The sequence below is a fragment of the Neophocaena asiaeorientalis genome, unplaced genomic scaffold (genome assembly GCF_003031525.2).
Source record: "Neophocaena asiaeorientalis asiaeorientalis breed wild unplaced genomic scaffold, Neophocaena_asiaeorientalis_V1.1 scaffold192, whole genome shotgun sequence".
NCBI classification, from domain to species: Eukaryota; Metazoa; Chordata; class Mammalia; order Artiodactyla; family Phocoenidae; genus Neophocaena; species Neophocaena asiaeorientalis.
Window position 1 is genome coordinate 2,987,739 of NW_020185326.1, and position 16,460 is coordinate 3,004,198.

Here is a 16,460-nt window from a genome sequence, read left to right on the forward strand (position 1 = left end):
AAAATAAAATAAGGAAGAAAGAAATTAGGAAGAGGGAATTTCTGCTTTGTTTGCACCACATACGTACCCTTGATACAAGAAGTGTACTCTAAAGGGATCAATCTCAAGACACATCCTACCCTGGCAAACAACCCTTGGTTGTTCTTGTTTTTAAATACAAACCAACTATAATTGTATTCCCCAGAAAGAGTTTTAAAACAGTTATTATTTTTTTTTCCTGCTGGGATAGCATTGTCCAAAAGTGCTTTGTTAGCAATTTCTTAGAAAACCCTCATGAACTATACCCCACCACACCCCAACCCCAAAGCCTAAATATAAAACACAACCCCAACACAATACTCTGTAAGCTTTCTGGCTTTCAGTTGTAAGGAAAAGTGCCAGAAAAAAAAAAAAAAAAGTCTTTCATTTCTACAGGAGCTTGCTTTTTCTCTTAAGGAAGGACAGAAAATGGTAGGTGTCCAGACCCATCCCTCCGCTGCTTAGCAAGCGGCTGCTAGCGGATGAGGCAGCTCCCCGCTCAGGCTGCTCCTGTTCAGAAAGGCAGGGTATCCAGGAAGAGCTTGTCGATGATGGAAGGTGGAGACACCAAGTCTTCCAACTTCAGGTAGAAGATGCGCTGGAGGCCCAGGGTGCAGATCTTCCGCAGTTCTACCAGGGCGCGTAGGACCTTGGGCTCAGTGGGCTCCAAAGCTTGTCCCTTACTCTGATGCTCTTTTAAGCTGCTTGTGATCTTGTTGCATAGCTCCTCCACTCTCTTTGGTTCTTTTAACCCATGTCGTTCTGCAGAGGGTTAGAAAAGGATAGAAAAATTTAGGAGGCAGTTACATCTTAAAAAACCCAGAATCCCTGGACTTCCCTGGTGGCGCAGTGGTTAAGAATCTGCCTGCCAATTCCGGGGACACAGGTTCGAGCCCTGGTCCGGGAAGATCCCACATGCCGTGGAGTACCTAAGCCTGTGAGCCACAACTACTGAGCCCGTGTGCCACAACTACTGAAGCCCGCGCACCTAGAGCCTGTGCTCCGCAACAAGAGAAGCCACCGCAATGAGAAGCCCGCACACCACAACGAAGAGTAGCCCCTGCTCAACACAACGAGAGAAAGCCCGCGTGCAGCAACAAAGACCCAACACAGCCAAAAATAAATTTAAAAAAAACCCAAACAAACAAACCCTGAATCCCTAATGGAGGCCTGTGTCCTGTTCTGCCAGTTGGGATGGCATTTTACAGTCAAAGTGCCCTCTCTCTTAGAGGTAGTTCATGGCCTTTGGTATTAAACAACAACAGGGATTGAATCCCAGTCCTGTCACTTACTCACTGTGTCCCCTTGAGTAAGTCTCTTAACTTCTGAGCCCCAGTTTCCTTATAAAATGAAGATAATAATCATACCCAATACAGGGTTTCTGGGAGGATCAGCTTGGGCGTATAATGCAGATGAAGTACACAGTTCCCGTCACAGAGCCACATTGAGTGAGTAACAGGGTGGTTACTATTTTGCACACATTATCTGACTGAGGTCTTACAAAAGCCCCATCAGGAAGCAACTCTTTTTCAGAGTGACATGGAAACACATCCAGGCAAATGAAAAAATGTTCCCATCTTGACACACTGGGTTGGTAAGTGTGGCTGTAATTTCCATTTGTTAATGCAAAGGCTGCCCTGCAAGACCTGATACAAAGAGCATTCTTGTATTTTCATGCTAACCAGCTGGAGAAGAATCCAGATTTTCTTTCCCTTGTTCTCCCAGCCCCATACTCCTATTGACCTACACCTGGCACACACCTACACCTGACCTATACCTGGTACAAAACACACGTTCCTCTGCTGTGGAGACGGAAAAGTCAAAGAGAAGAGAGGAGGCCCAGAGGAGGTGGTGCAAGCATTTTATAATGTGGCAAGACATGAACACCAGTATCTTATATTTTATAAAATAATATATAAATAATCCCCATGTTAAATATTATGATCTCTTATTTTGTAAATAAGGTTAAATGGTTTTCCCAAAGTCACACAGCTGCTAAAAGCTGGGATTTGAACCCAGTCTTCTGAGGCAGACTCTGTCCTCTTGCTCCAGAGCAATGTTGCATCTCCTTGCAAACAGAAAGGAGCATGACATCCAGTACAAATCAATTTGCTCTCCCTCAGCATGTAGATATCAGAGTCTCTTTCTGAGAGAAGAGAAAGAGCGAAGAGCTTGGCCCCTGTTATCTTAGTCAAAGTTTTCATCTCTTGGTATATTTACATGTAAAATAATAATTCTTGAGAGATGGAAGATCTCCATCCAATGGGAAATCAAGTACTAGTTTTTAATTTTTCCTACATTAATTTTTTTTTTAGTTGGGAATATTTTTGTTAGAAAAGTTAATTCCCAAAATCATCGCAAGAATGAAGCAACTATCTAGACACTTTTTTTTTTCTCTTGCCCTAAATAAAAGGAGGCCCAGGAACCAGGAGATCTGCATTCTTCCCCAGCTTGGCTAGTTGTGTATGACTTGGGGAGCTCCTTCCTCTCTAGAGCCCCTATGAAAAGGAAGAGATTGGATTTAATGACCTCTGAGGTCCCTTCCAGCTCTGATGCACATTTGTATATATTTGTAATTATATTAAAGTACAACCATGAAAATTGCCAGCAGCATCTCAGTGGGCTGTAACTTACAGGTCTCTCATCTCAATGCAACATAATATAGAGAAAAGGTGACTGAACTTGGAGTCAGACAGACCTGGGTTCCATTTTTGGTTCTGTTACTTACTAATCATGTGACCTAATTGCTCTAAGGCTCAACATCCTCCTAGGAAAATGGGGATTAAAGGGTGGTAGATACACAAGTCTTTGTTGTAGTCTTCTTCATTCTTTTCTGTGTTTCTTAAATATTACAGAATGAATTGAAAGAAAAAGTATGATTATAATAAAGCTCGCCTCCATGGTTTATTGTGAGGTTCAGCTAAGAAGATGCTACATAAAAGTGTTCTGCCAACTGTAGAGTGCTACATGCATGGCACAGTCAGCCCCTAAGACAATACCTGACACATGGCAAATGGCTGGCAGCTGCAGGGTCAAACAAAGGAGATAAAGTCCCCTGACTCCCAAGCTTTGCAGTGCAGGATTTTGCTTTCCCCTAGGAAGCTATTAACTAATCAGCCCAGGTGCAAAGCTGTCCTCTATGGTTTATGTTTACTAAATACATAGTCCCCTTGTTTTAGTCTCAGAAGAAGCACTCAAGAGTGAACTTCAACTGCAATGGTGCTCTGCCTAAAGTTTTATTTTCCCCCAAAAGCAAAAAAGCTGGCTGCAAATTTGGCAGTAAATTTCAAGAGCTATAAAATGTTCGTAGCCTCTCACCAAGTAATCCCATTCTTGGGAATTTATCTGAAGAAAACACTGAACAGAAGAATAAGACTATATGCATGAAGACATTTGGGGTAGCATTATCTATTTTAAAAAATGGAAAAAGATAAAGGGAAGAAGAATAGGGGAACTGTTAAGTGAAAAATGGTATGTTCTCATAATAGAAGATTCTGTAGACATCAAAAAGGACAAATATGAAGGTTGTGAAGCGACATGGCAAAATATATAATATCACATTAAATAAAGATTAGAATATAAAATGGTATCTAAGCTGTGATTCCATCCATGTAAAAAGTATTTCTGCATATAGAGAAGGATGAAAGGAAACAGAAAAGTGAAAATATTCATGAGATTGTCAGATAACTCTTTTCCTTTCTTTTAAATATCCAGGTTAATGCTATTGGTATAATAAACAATGTTAAAATAGAACAAACTGGGATTTGGTCCTCTGAGAACCCCTCTAGTTGCTGTAACACGATCAAACAGTCATCTTGCTGATAGCAAATTCTATTAAATACTGAAATATATCAAATTAGGTTCATAATGCAGGGAGAGATGCTTTTCCCAGAATAAAATACCGATCCATTGATTTAAGCTTTCCCTTCCTTTCTGTGCCTCATGCCTTGCACTATATTCAAGACCCCATATTCATTATCAGGATAAAGAAACTGAGCAATGTGTGGGCTGGATTTCAGGAGGGGGTTGATTATGGAACCTTGTAACCAGACTTTCTCATGGCCAAACTCACAGAAGGTGCCTCGGAGTTTTCCCTGCTCTCCAACCAGTTGTGACTGCTCGATAACTATGGCAACCAACTATTTATTCAGTGAATTCAAGTGGAGATCGATACCTCCTGCCAGCTGGATCAAGCCTAGGCCTGGAATTCCTTGAGGAATTCAGAGACACTCCCGTTAGAAGCCAAGGGCACCTTCTTTGTTGTTTTGAACAGCTACTGGATTTGTGGCTTCTTTACTCTTTCAAAAGGGCTGAGATAAAATTCAGTCTCCAGGCAAACTACTGCCAGCAGTCAGCAAGATTTTCAAATCTCTTGAGAGTCACTAAGTGTCTGGGACCTTCCGAGTAATTTGAAATTCCTTAAAACCCCAATCACTGGCATTTTAGTTTAAGGGACCCCCTTTCATCTTGCAGCTTGGTAAACATGGCTGCAGAGCTGACATACAGAGAGTTCATAAATTCTAGGGGAAATCAGACATTCGGATTTTCCCCCTCCCTAGAGAATTATATACAGATTTCAGCTTAAGATCTTTGTCCACCACTAAATAAAACAAACTTCTCAGTATTTTCTGCATTTTGATCTACAACATTTTTACCCAATACTTCAGTATTTTAACTCAGCTTTATGTATTCAAAACTTTAAAATACAACTTATAGAAATGGTTACATAATGGATTTATATGTCATAACCGTAGAATACATGAATTGGAAAGAATTTGAGTTATTCAGTTCAAACTTTCTCCTAAGACAAGAATTCCCACTATGAGATACCACAAAGACAGTACCTGGCACCAGCTGGACTGGCAGTTCACTATTACACCCTGATAATAAAAATATATTTAATAGCACTTTACATTACATTTTTACTTACATTATTTTACTGCACCCTCACAATAACTCTGTGAATTAGGCAGGACAAAGATGATCTTTATTTAATGAGTAAGAAGGCTAAAGCACAGAGAGTTAAGTGATTTGCCCATTGGTCAAAATGAACAAGTGGCTAATTTCCTTCACACCAAGTCCAGAGATATTTCTATTGTACCTGGTTGCCTTGAACACTGTTAGAATGTTCCTCCTCTTCCTGAGATTAACTCAGCCTCCCTGTAACTCTCTCCTACTTTCCATGTACCTAATTAGCTAATTAACTAATTGCTTCTTTCCACAAATATATGAGTATGTATTCTGTGCCAAGCAATGTTACAGCCACTGGGGTTAGAGCAGTGAACAAAGCAGACAGACAACAGACCGCACTCCTAACCTGTGTGGTGTTAGTATCTAAAGACACTGCTGGGTTCCTGTTCATTCTGGCTATCCAGGCCATAGACATCTCTGCTAGGAGAGAGAGGAAGGCAGGCAGGGGGGAGGAGGAGAGATGGGAGGAAGGGAGGGAGAAGGGAGGAAACAGGGAGAGAGAGATGGAGAGAGAGGGGGAGGGACTGATTGAATGAAATAATAAAGCTATTTAGGTTTGTGTTCATGTTCTTCCCTCTTCACCTAGTTAACATCTATTCATCCTTTAGATTGCAGATCAAATAATTCTTCAGGGAAGCTTCCCTTTTTACTCCCAGTCTAGATCATGTTCTCCTATGGCATTTTCTCTATTTTTTCCCTTTGAATGATATCAGGTTGAAATCAGATATTTTTGCAACAATTGCCTCCTCCTCCATTAAATGTAAGCTCCATGGGGGCATAGACTGTACTTGCTCATCGTTGTATCTCCAGCACCAAACCTACTACATAGGAGATACCCAATAAATATCTGTTAAGTGAATATGTTAATGGAGGGACCTGTAAACTATATTAAATGAATACTAAACAGGTGGGTTGCTCAGAATAAATATACAAGTTGGGAGTTATTAAGAAGCTAACAACAGGAAAGAACTTAACAAACTCTAAAACCTACCACATCAGAAGCTTTGGAACCAGATTTCCTGGATGTAAAGCCTTGCTCTATCACTTATCAGCTGGGTGACTTTGGGTCTGTTTCCACATTCATAAAATAGAGCTAATAATGGTACCTGCCTCATGAGTTGTTGTGAGAATTAGATGAATTAGGACATGTGAAGTATTTGGAACAATGCCTGGCATACAGTAAGTACTTAATAAATATTAGCAAGTATCTTCCACGTCCCCAGCTCAACTTTCCCTTCAACTTTCCTTCAAATCAGCCACTTCTGAGTTGGCCTATTAATGATTCCACAATCCTCCCCGTCACTCTCACAATCATCTCTAACAATTTTTCTCCCCGGCTCATATTTAATCCACTGCAAGAACTTTGATTATTATCTCTGCAATGTTCCTTGCACCTATCTTCTCTCAGTCTCACTGCCTCTGGACCAGGTTTTCAATATCTGTTACCTATATTGTTTTAATAGCTTTTGACTGGTCTCTCTGCTTCCCATCTCTGCTGTAACCCACCTCAGGTCCTTCCAAATCTACTTACTAAAGAACATTAGACAGATAACACAGGCAGAGGTCTTGGCACAGTGCCTCGCACTGAGTATTATAAAATGGTAGTTATTGTTAATTTCATGGAATCCTAATTACCAGTAGGTTCCCTTGTCTTTGCTACCCAAGTGTGGTCCCTAAATCAGCAGCACCAACATCACCTGGGAGCTTGTTAGAATCTCAGGCCTTGCAGAGACCTACCTAATCAGAACCCTCAATTTAACAAGATGTCCAGTGATTTGCATGCACGTGAAAGCTGGAGAAGGTCTGTTATAGTCAACCCCAGTCCCCATAAGATGTTTGACCCAGTCTACAACTAGCGTTCATTTAGTCTCTGTTTTGTAAACCTCACTCCCCAAGGCAGGAACTCACTGTCCATGGTTGCTTATTCCAATTTCAAATAGTTCTGTCTTTTAGAAAGTTTTTCTTATGTTGAGCTAAATTTTGCCTTCCTACAGTTTCCAGATCTGCCTCTTAGACCCACACAAGAAATGCCAAATCCTCTTCCTCACGGCAAGGATCAGGGGATGAGGAAAGGGGTGATGATACCATCAGGAGCCTCAATAAGGAAAAGCAACTTTTGATTTTGAGCAGCTCTCCACACAGGCCAACCCAGCAACAGCAATAATACAGGTCCAGCCAAAGGAGAAGGAGAGGAGAGCAACTGGGGAGAGATGTGTGTGTAACTCAAACACCAACTAACAAACAGAACTTCCTGCTCGGAGCTCTACTTCTTTCTCTGGGAAGTCATCTCACTGCTACTTCTCATGTCATAATAACATCCTTTACTGACAGGCAGTCCCAGAGACACTGAGCCCACGCTGATCAGGAAACCACAAGTCGGTCAGCAACCTGTGCTCAGGCTGTAATAGTGCTTTTCAGTCTGTCTGTCTGTCTGTCTTTGATCTATTAGAGCAGGTGTCCGTCTCCCCAGGGAGACCACAAACTCTTGGAGGGTAAGGGATTTTATGCCTGGCACATAGAAGATGCTCAATAAATATTACTGAGTCAATTTGAATTGAAATAAGGTAGTTCTCAGGAATTCTAACTATTTTCTACTAACAAAGTGGTGAGCTAAAAATAAATAATTCAGATTTTCCTAATTTGGGAAACTTTCTGCTATTCACAATTAACCCATTCATTCAACCAATATTTGCTTTGTGCCAGACACCTTTCAATGCTAAAGTAATTTTAAAGATGAATAAGACTCTCCCTGCCCTTAAGAAACCCTGGGTCTAGCTGGAAAAGAAAGACACAAAGAAATTGCTTAATGTGATGTGCATAAACAATTGTAGGGATGCATCAACATTTTTATGGATTCTTAGAACAGCTAGCTCTTCCTGGAAGTAAAACTCCTACCATTTAGGATAATAATAATAAAGGTTTGTCTAATATTTTTTTCTGCAAAGTATACATTAGCTCATTCAATCTTTACAAGAAACCTACAAGTAGACATTATTATCCCTGTGAAAAAGGACAAAACTGAGATTCAGAGAGGGTAAGGAACTTGCCCAAACTTGCAGAGCTAGGAAGTAAGCAGGGTGAAGACTTGAACTCAGCTCTCCAATCTCCAAACCTCATGATAACCTTTCTCCACTACCTTTTAAAAAAAACAGTATGGCCCTGCCAAGTTTTACACTTAGTTTTCCTTGCAATGTAGCCGATGGCTATATGTGATATAAAAACAGAGTAACCAGGTAACCATTTAGAGAGAACAGTGGAGCTCTGGGAAGACAGGTGGTAGAGGGTGTGGCAGGATCAGCCACCTGCCAGGTTCTGCCATGTCACTGTTTCATTGCTTTCTGCCTCCTCCTCAGTCTCAGAATTCATGTTCCAATAAGACAAAGAAAAAGACTACAGAAAGAAAAGAGCATTTTCTACCTGACGGAAGACATGAATAGGGAAAGAAAGCCACGGGGAACATTCTTTTAGTGTAGTGTTTTGCAAAATGGCATTTGGGCACTCAAGTTCCCTCCACCATCTGGTCCAAAATTGCCTTTCCAATCTTATTTCCCTTTTTACTATATGGAAAATGCATTTTACTCTGAGGTTAGGTCATAATTCTAGGCCATAAGGTAAATATTACATAGAATCAATATTTTCTCCTGAAAATTCTTTACATTTCCCCAAAGTGCAGGACACACTCTTAGCTCTCACCACCAGAAGCAAAGAGACCACGGCCCACAGTGGATTCATGTCTTCTCTCTCACGCTCATTCAAAGACATAGAATCATCAAATGTAATAACTTGTACTCTTTTAATTTTTCTGTTCTTTCTACTGAGATTATATATAGGATTTAAAAGATACACAATGCAACTCCACCCTACTTGCTTTTCCCCAAAATGTGTTGAAGTGTTCCACTGCCATGCCCTTGCTATGCTGTTTCCTCCGTCTGGAATGTCCTTCCTCTAAATGGTCTCATTTCTTGATACCGCCTCCTTGGGAAGCTATTCATGACCAGCACCTCCACTTTCCTTCACCTGCAAAGTGCTAGCAGTAGTCTGAACTTCCCCTGCACTTTTAAGGACCTGAGCACTCACCACCACACACTGAGTTTACTACATCATCATCATATATGACTTCCTAGTAGACCATACACTTTCTGACAGCAGAATTCACACATGACTCATCTTTGCATCCCTAGGGACTGCCACCATGCCCCACATATAGTAGGTCTTCAGTATTTACTCAGTGAATGGATACTGATAAAATAGTAATTCCACACTAACTTTCTATTTGGGGGGCTTCTTACTTGTTATACATAATTAACTGCAACTAGATACCACCTCATGGATATTCCATCAGAAGCAAAGCATTTCCATTACTCCTATGTCAGGAATATGTCACTAGAAAAGGGTAGATGAACTGGGGGCCTAAAAACATTTGACAACCACAACTGTGGGGAATTCCCTTTCACTGTGTGAAAGGAGAGTGATCTGAAAGAAACCATTTCCTGCCCCACCTCACCACCTAGTTTTTCACCAGGGCACATATAGAGAGGTGGAGGAAGAGGAAAAAAAAGAATTAGGAAACAAAGTCATGTTTGTACAAACTACCAATATTGTCCAGATTCTCATAACTTTCCTAGAAAGCAAGACTGGTTAAATGTCTAAGACCCCATTTCCTTTTCATGAGTTCTGTGTGGTTTGGAGCAGAAGATTTTGGGATGAATTTTCTTCTGTCAATAGCCCAACTGATATTCGACAAGCACCCTTTATGGTCAATGGAGCTTATTTAGAAGTCAAGATTTCAGGGTAGCCCATATTCAAATGAAAATTAATATCCACAACAATGTGCACTGCTGTTGCTCAGGCATTGCCTTTTCTGCCATTTCCTGATGCTTTCACACATTTCAAACCCCCTCCGAACCAGCAAATCACAAAGAGAGTGCTGTGAGATCCAGAAATGAGAGAAGAGGGCTTCTTTTTCGTGTGTGTTACAACCACAGCACCTGTAACACCCGGCTCTGCACAGGCTGCAGGACTGAGCACAGGATCTGGATACAGCCCATCAAGGACCGGGCCCATTGTAAGTGCCCAGTAACTGCAGCTGAATTCCTTTAATATCGCTGTCCTTCTTTGAGCCTCTCTCAAGCATTCACCAAACACACTGCTTCTAAGGCCACCACCTGATTCCTCATGACACTGAGTCTGATTTTGGACCACCTAGGGTTTGCAGAAGGGGCAGGCGTGTGCCTCATTTGAGGGAGTCCCTGTTACCATCCCTCCAGGATGGAACGTGAGTGGATAAGAGTGCTTATTTTGAATCCAGTTTAGCTACATCACAAACCTAATTTTCTGTAATTCTTACTGCCACCTGAGGCAATAGATATTATTTCCCCCATTTTACAGATGGGGAAACTGAAGTTCAGAGAAATGCATTTCTCAATAGTACGTACTTATTAAATACGCGATCCCAGATTCTAACCTGGGGATGGTGGTCTCCAAAATCCTTGCAATTTCTGCCATGCCAAACTGCTTCCTCCCTGAGCATGCCTCTACATAGATAGGCAGTGGATGAGCAGCTGTAACTGCCGGACACACAGTAAACTGGAGGCAGAGACAAGACTAGCAACCACCTTCTCCTAATTCCTAGTTTGTATTCCGTGCACTGAACTGCCCATCTCTCCAGGTTGGGATTGCCTGGCACCTGCATACTGTGACCTCACTGTTGTCTATTAATTTCTACTTAAAGGGTAAAACAGAAAAAGATGTAGGCCTCGGGCCCTCCTCTTAAACCACAACTCTCACACCTGGACTGCCCTTTTCCCTCTTAGTCTCTTTCCTGCTAAAATCTGTGCTCAAAACCAGCCATCAGGGTAGACCTCTCTAAAATGCAAGCCTGGCCATGACGCTCATCTCTGTGGATCCCCCACTGCTCTCAAGATAACCCCCAATCTTCTCACCTAAGTGTAAAAGCTTCTTCATGCCCTGCCCCACCCTAACCTATCACACCAGTCTCATTTCCCATCACTCTATTTTTTTACACATTTCCTTCCTGAAACGTATGACAGCCATATTTTCAATGGCTTTAGCACATTTTTATTTATGCCTAGAATTCTCACTCCTTCCATTTTAGCCTGGAAACATCGTAAGCTTTTATCAAGACCAGCTCACATTACCTCTTTTTTTTCCCCCTGGTTTGGACATATTTACTTCTTTTTAAAAAATTTTTATTGGAGTATAGTTGATTTACAGTGTTGTGTTAGTTTCAGGTGTAGAGCAAAGCAAATCAGTTATACATATACATATATCCACTCTTTTTTTAGACTCTTTTATGTTACCTCTTTTGAGAAGACCACCCCCTACCATGGGTCTCTCAGCACTTTGTACCCACTCTCACATCCCCACCATAGCACTCAGCACCTTGTATCACATGGATTCTTTTGCATATTCTATCTCCTCTAGGGATGTGTGTTATCATCTCTGAAAACCCACTGACTTGCAGCAGAGTACCTAGATCAGGGGACACTTGTTGATATACTAGACTCAAAACCCATTTCCATAGAGACATGGCAATGTGCTGGCTTTATTCACGGAAAGCAAAGGCTGGCTCTACTTTTTGTGTCTGTTTTTCTAAATTAACTAAATTTCATACTTTCTAGTTTTGAAGGTTTAACTGTCCTAGGAAGAGGTGAATGGTTTTAAAATTGAACTGAAGAGCTTTAGTTGAAAGGTAGCCTTTGAGCCAATTTCATTTCAGTACTGCTGGAGAAATATGTCTGTGCCTTAAATGGGTTTATTTTCTTTAGGTGCTCCCTTGCGTTGCCATTTGAAAGCCCCCTTAATCAAATCCATACTCTTGGAGACAGAGTTTCTTTTTGTTTTGTTAATGGCTCCCTTGGAAGTCTCTGGAACCCTCACAAAAGAAGGGAGTTTCTCATCTAGGATCAAAGACCAGGAGGAGTCAGGTTCCACTTGGAATACTAAGGGAACATGCTAGTGTCCTACTCCTCCCATGGCACATGCTTTTACTCTTCTTGAGCTTCACGTAAACCATTAAATGATGAACCAGCTTAGCCTCTTAAGGTACTCAGACACATCTCACTTTAGCTAAGAGATGTCCCAAGAAGGTGCATATAGACAATGCATCAGAAAGAAGGGCCCATCGGTGCCACAGGATGCATCTGGTCCTCTGTGAAACTCATCACCTGCCTGAAAAACATGCTTTCCATGGCCAAGAGTGTAGCGCGAATCTGAAATTTAATCCTCAGTCCAACGGCCTAGCCCGTACTTGGGTCTGACGAAAAGGATGGGAGGTGCACCCCTGGTCTGGCTAGCCTCTTCTGGAGCCTCCATCTACTGTCACTGTCTCACCAGGCCCCTGTTTGATCAAGAAGGATGAGATCGAACAGGAAACTCTGAAAGTGTAAAGGGGCAAAGGGGAGCTGGGGCCTGTGGCCTCCAGCAGCCACAGGGAGATGGTATCCCCTCTCTTACCCAATGTGCCTTTCTCTTTCTCTCTCATTCTGCCTTGGAATCCTTTATCTCCCAAAGGATAGAGAGGGAGAGACACGTAGGGGGAGAACGGCATAACAAAGAAGTTGAATATATTTTAGGCTTCTGCTTTTAACCCTCCAAAATCGTTGAGTTAAACCATTTTTGCTTTATATGAATATCCATTTTCCTCAGTCCTCTGCCAATCAAAGTTGCTAAATAAAGCTGTAAATAAATAAAGGTGTATTTTATGTGTGTGCAGTTCTTTGGTTTTACTCTGGGTTACTAGCCAAGGACTGGGGAAAGGGGAAGACTCGTCCCTCTGCCCCACAGGAACAGGTTGGTTAAGGTAATCTTCCTTCAAAACTCCCTGTAAAAATAACCCTGAAGCAGCGAGTCCAACTGCCCACAGAGGTCCTGTGGAAACTTAGATTTTCATATATAGGGTTTGTTGACAATAACCAAATAGACTGGGAATCCTCTTTCCTGGAAGTTTGTGACAATAAGTTGCAGGTGTATGTCTCTTGTTTTTTTTTAAATTAATTAATTAATTTATTTTTGGCTGCATTGGGTCTTCATTGTTGTGCACGGGCTTTCTCTTGTTGCGGAGCACAGGCTCTAGGCGCATGGGCTTCGGTAGCTGTGGCTCGCGGGCTCTAGAGCGCAAGGCTCAGTAGTTGTGGCGCATGGGCTTAGTTGCTCCACGGCATGTGGGATCTTCCCGGACCAGGGCTCGAACCCATGTTCCTTGCATTAGCAGGTGAATTCTTAACCACTGTGCCACCAGGGAAATCCCTGTCTCTTGTTTTAAACTAGGGTAAACAGCAGATTTCAGCAAAGTGGCGATCAGTTTCCTAATTTCTTGTGTGTGTGACAGCCAAAGCCAGAATCTACCATAAGCCAGGAAAGGAGAGAGAGGGGGACACAGTCCCTTCAAGTCACAGCAGGGTGGTGCTTACCTGTGATCATGCTCAGTGCTGACAGGCAGGCTAAGGCTTGGATATCAAGGTTCAGGCTCTGCAAACTTAAGGAAAAGTCTTTAATGGAGTCGAGCCACTCCCCAAATCCACGAAGGCACTGAAGTCGATGCAGGACAAGTCCATTGCAGAACACAAACTTATCTTCAGCAGTGTTTGACCTACGAGAGAAAGTCGTGGTGGGTGAGGGACAGAGACACATTAAATAGGTCTGTTCAGTCTGTCCAGTGGGATAACAGCATAACACACAGGCACCCATACAGTCTTGGGGCAGCATCCAAAACCCAGCATGGTGCTGTGAAACCTGCCCAGACGCCCTCCATGAACAAGACTGTGCTCCTGGGATAAACAACCACCACCAGGTGCCTGCTGACTTCCCTGGTGAGCCTCAGCCCTGGGGATGCTCAGGGTAGGGTGTCTGCTCTCTTATTGCTACAAGCAGTTGCTGGCTCATCCTGGGACTCATGGATGGTGGGAGTGAAGCCCAGTGCCCAGTACTCTCTGCAGTGAACACGAGACTGTTCCCTTCAGTGCTCCTTCGCACTTTGCTCCTTCAACTTCCCTTTCATTTCCTTAAATGTCAAAAACTGATAAGGCCCGAGGCTAGACACTAAAATTCCATTGTGCAGACTCTAAAAACACCAAGTTCCTGCAAGCGCCAGAAATCAATGACAAACTAACAGTGGTCTAAAATAAAAAGAGTCCTTATTTTGTATTACATTCTCTGCTTTAAACAGTGGGGCTGTAGAGGGTTATTTCTCAACCCATCCAGATAGTTTATATTATGTCCATAGTCATCCCATTCTTTTCTGATGAAAGGTGCCCTGGAACTTCTAGTGAGCACCACTTCGCTGTGGGGCCTTGGGCACTCCTTTAATCTTTCTGAGTTTCCTCTTCCTTATCTATTAAACAGGAATTATAATTGCTACCTCCAAAGAATGTTGTGGGAATTGAATGAAATAAAGGATTTGAAAGCTCATGCACAACGCCTGGTATATAAGAGGCCTATGAGTGTCAAGTGTAACTAATTCTGAATTCTAGGTGGTCCTTTTACCTTACTCATAAATTCCTTTAATTTTCAAATCTCTTGCCACATATTTCTCTCTCTTGGCCTTCTGCATTAACAAGTTAATGTCTCTTTAATTGTGCTTCTTGGATGAACAGCTTTATTCGTTCATTCACTCAAAGTATTTCCTGAGCACAAAGCCTGTGCCGTTCCTTAGCCAGACACTGGAGAACACCTGGTAAATAGGGCCTCTATGGTGCCTGCTCTCATGGAGCTTATCACCTACTTAAACCTTTGCTGCCTGCCTAATAGACGGTAGTCACATTGCTGGCTCAGCGTGGCTCCTGCACACACAGGACTGTAACTATGCTAACCACTGGCAGTCTAGTAGTAACTCCACCTCAGTCTCTCCCACAGATCCCTCCACAGAGGGACGCACAGGAGTGAATGATTCACCCTCAGGGCTTAAAACCCAGACCTCAGAACACCGGCATCAGAATCGCTGGAGCATGACTTAAAAATGCAGATTTCTGGACTTCCTTCAAGGTAGATCCAAACCGAAATAGCTGGGAATGAGGCATGGGAATTTGCACTTTAAGTGAGAGTTTCTGGTAGTACGGTGTGAAACTGGGGAGGGGGTGGTAGGGAAGACAAAGAGGGGAAAGGTGATGATTTTTCCTATAAAACTGGTAAAATGTTGGTACCATCTCCTATAAATATATAACTAAAAGGAAGCAAGGAAGATGAAATTTAAAATGCTAATGTAGACTTTAAGAGAGAAGCTTAGATCCCAGGTTCTAGCTTTTAGAAAAATCAGTTCCTTTTTGTGTTTGGTGTCATTGAGTGTCATAAGTTGAACCAAATCTTTTGATCCAGAAGCTATTCTCTTGGAGTAAACACTGGGGGTTGAGAAGCTGTGGGAACCCTTCAGTGCCCCATCTGGTGTATGAGAACAGCAACTTGTTTAATAGAAACTTGGGAGGTAAATGCAATGTTCAAAGCAAATACTTGCTCCCAGGAAATACTTTATGCACCATGAGAATCTTCCTGGAATCACAGAATGTGAGCTACAAGGGGCTTCAGAGAACACCAAATCCAACATTCTCATTTTACAAAGAAGGAAACTAAATTTCTGGTGAGGCAAGTGACCTGCTCAGGGTCTTAGAGCAAGTCTGTATTAAAACTGAGACTAGAACCCAGGAGTCCCGGCTGCCAGCCCAGGGCTCCACCCACTGCTCAGTTTTTTAATGCCTGGTCATATTTCATATGTCCACCTTGAGCAAACTTTTCACTGCTGACTTAGTTACAAACACAGCAGGTTTCAAACTTCTTCAAAGGAAGGAGTGGACTGAGGAAGATAAAATAAAAGTAATTACCTGATGGAAAGTCTGAGAACAAACAGCTCCAAAAAGGCTGATTCTATAAGTAATGTCTGATCTTCTTTGGGGAGATCAGTAAATCCGGGAATCTTTTCTGCCCAGCTTCTAGATACGTCAATGGAGGCTGTTAGAAGGTTGTAGAACTGTTGTACATGCTCGGCATCTGTGCCTGCAGCGGCCTGGTCAGTGGGACAGTACTAGAATGCAAACCACAGATAGCGGCGTTATCTCAATCCAACAGGGATAACAGCATCATTTGCAGCTTGGCTCTTCCAAGATTTTCAACACCTAAATCCTTACTTTTAGGTGCCACAGTTTATAAAACCTTTTTGCATTCACAGTCTCATCGGATTCTCACAATAGCCCTGTGACATAGATAGAGTGGATTCTGTTACCACTTAATAGGCAATGAAATTTGCTTAAGTCCCATTAGTGCAGTGGTTTTCAATCCTGACTGCAATCATCTGGGGAGCTTTAAAAAAACACTCATGTCTGGGTCATATCCACAGAGATTCTAATTTAACTGGTCTGGGATCGGGACTGGTCATCAGGAATTTTAAAAGCTCCCCAGGTGATTCCAAAGGGCTGCTGTGTTGAGAACCATTACCCCAGGGGTTTGTGTCTGCATGGGCCTCC

General features: G+C 42.4%; 1 protein-coding gene across 1 annotated transcript in view; it reads right to left on the reverse strand.

Moving 5' to 3' along the window:
• Positions 1–532: 532 nt before the first annotated feature.
• Positions 533–16,460, reverse strand: part of NR4A3 (nuclear receptor subfamily 4 group A member 3) — a 31,931-nt gene continuing 16,003 nt past the window's right edge. The window contains exons 5-7 of the mRNA XM_024734444.1: positions 15,822–16,021; positions 13,422–13,600; positions 533–780 (exon numbers count right to left, since the gene is read on the reverse strand). Of these exons, the coding sequence (XP_024590212.1) occupies positions 533–780; positions 13,422–13,600; positions 15,822–16,021 (627 nt within the window). The remainder of the gene's footprint in view (positions 781–13,421; positions 13,601–15,821; positions 16,022–16,460) is intronic.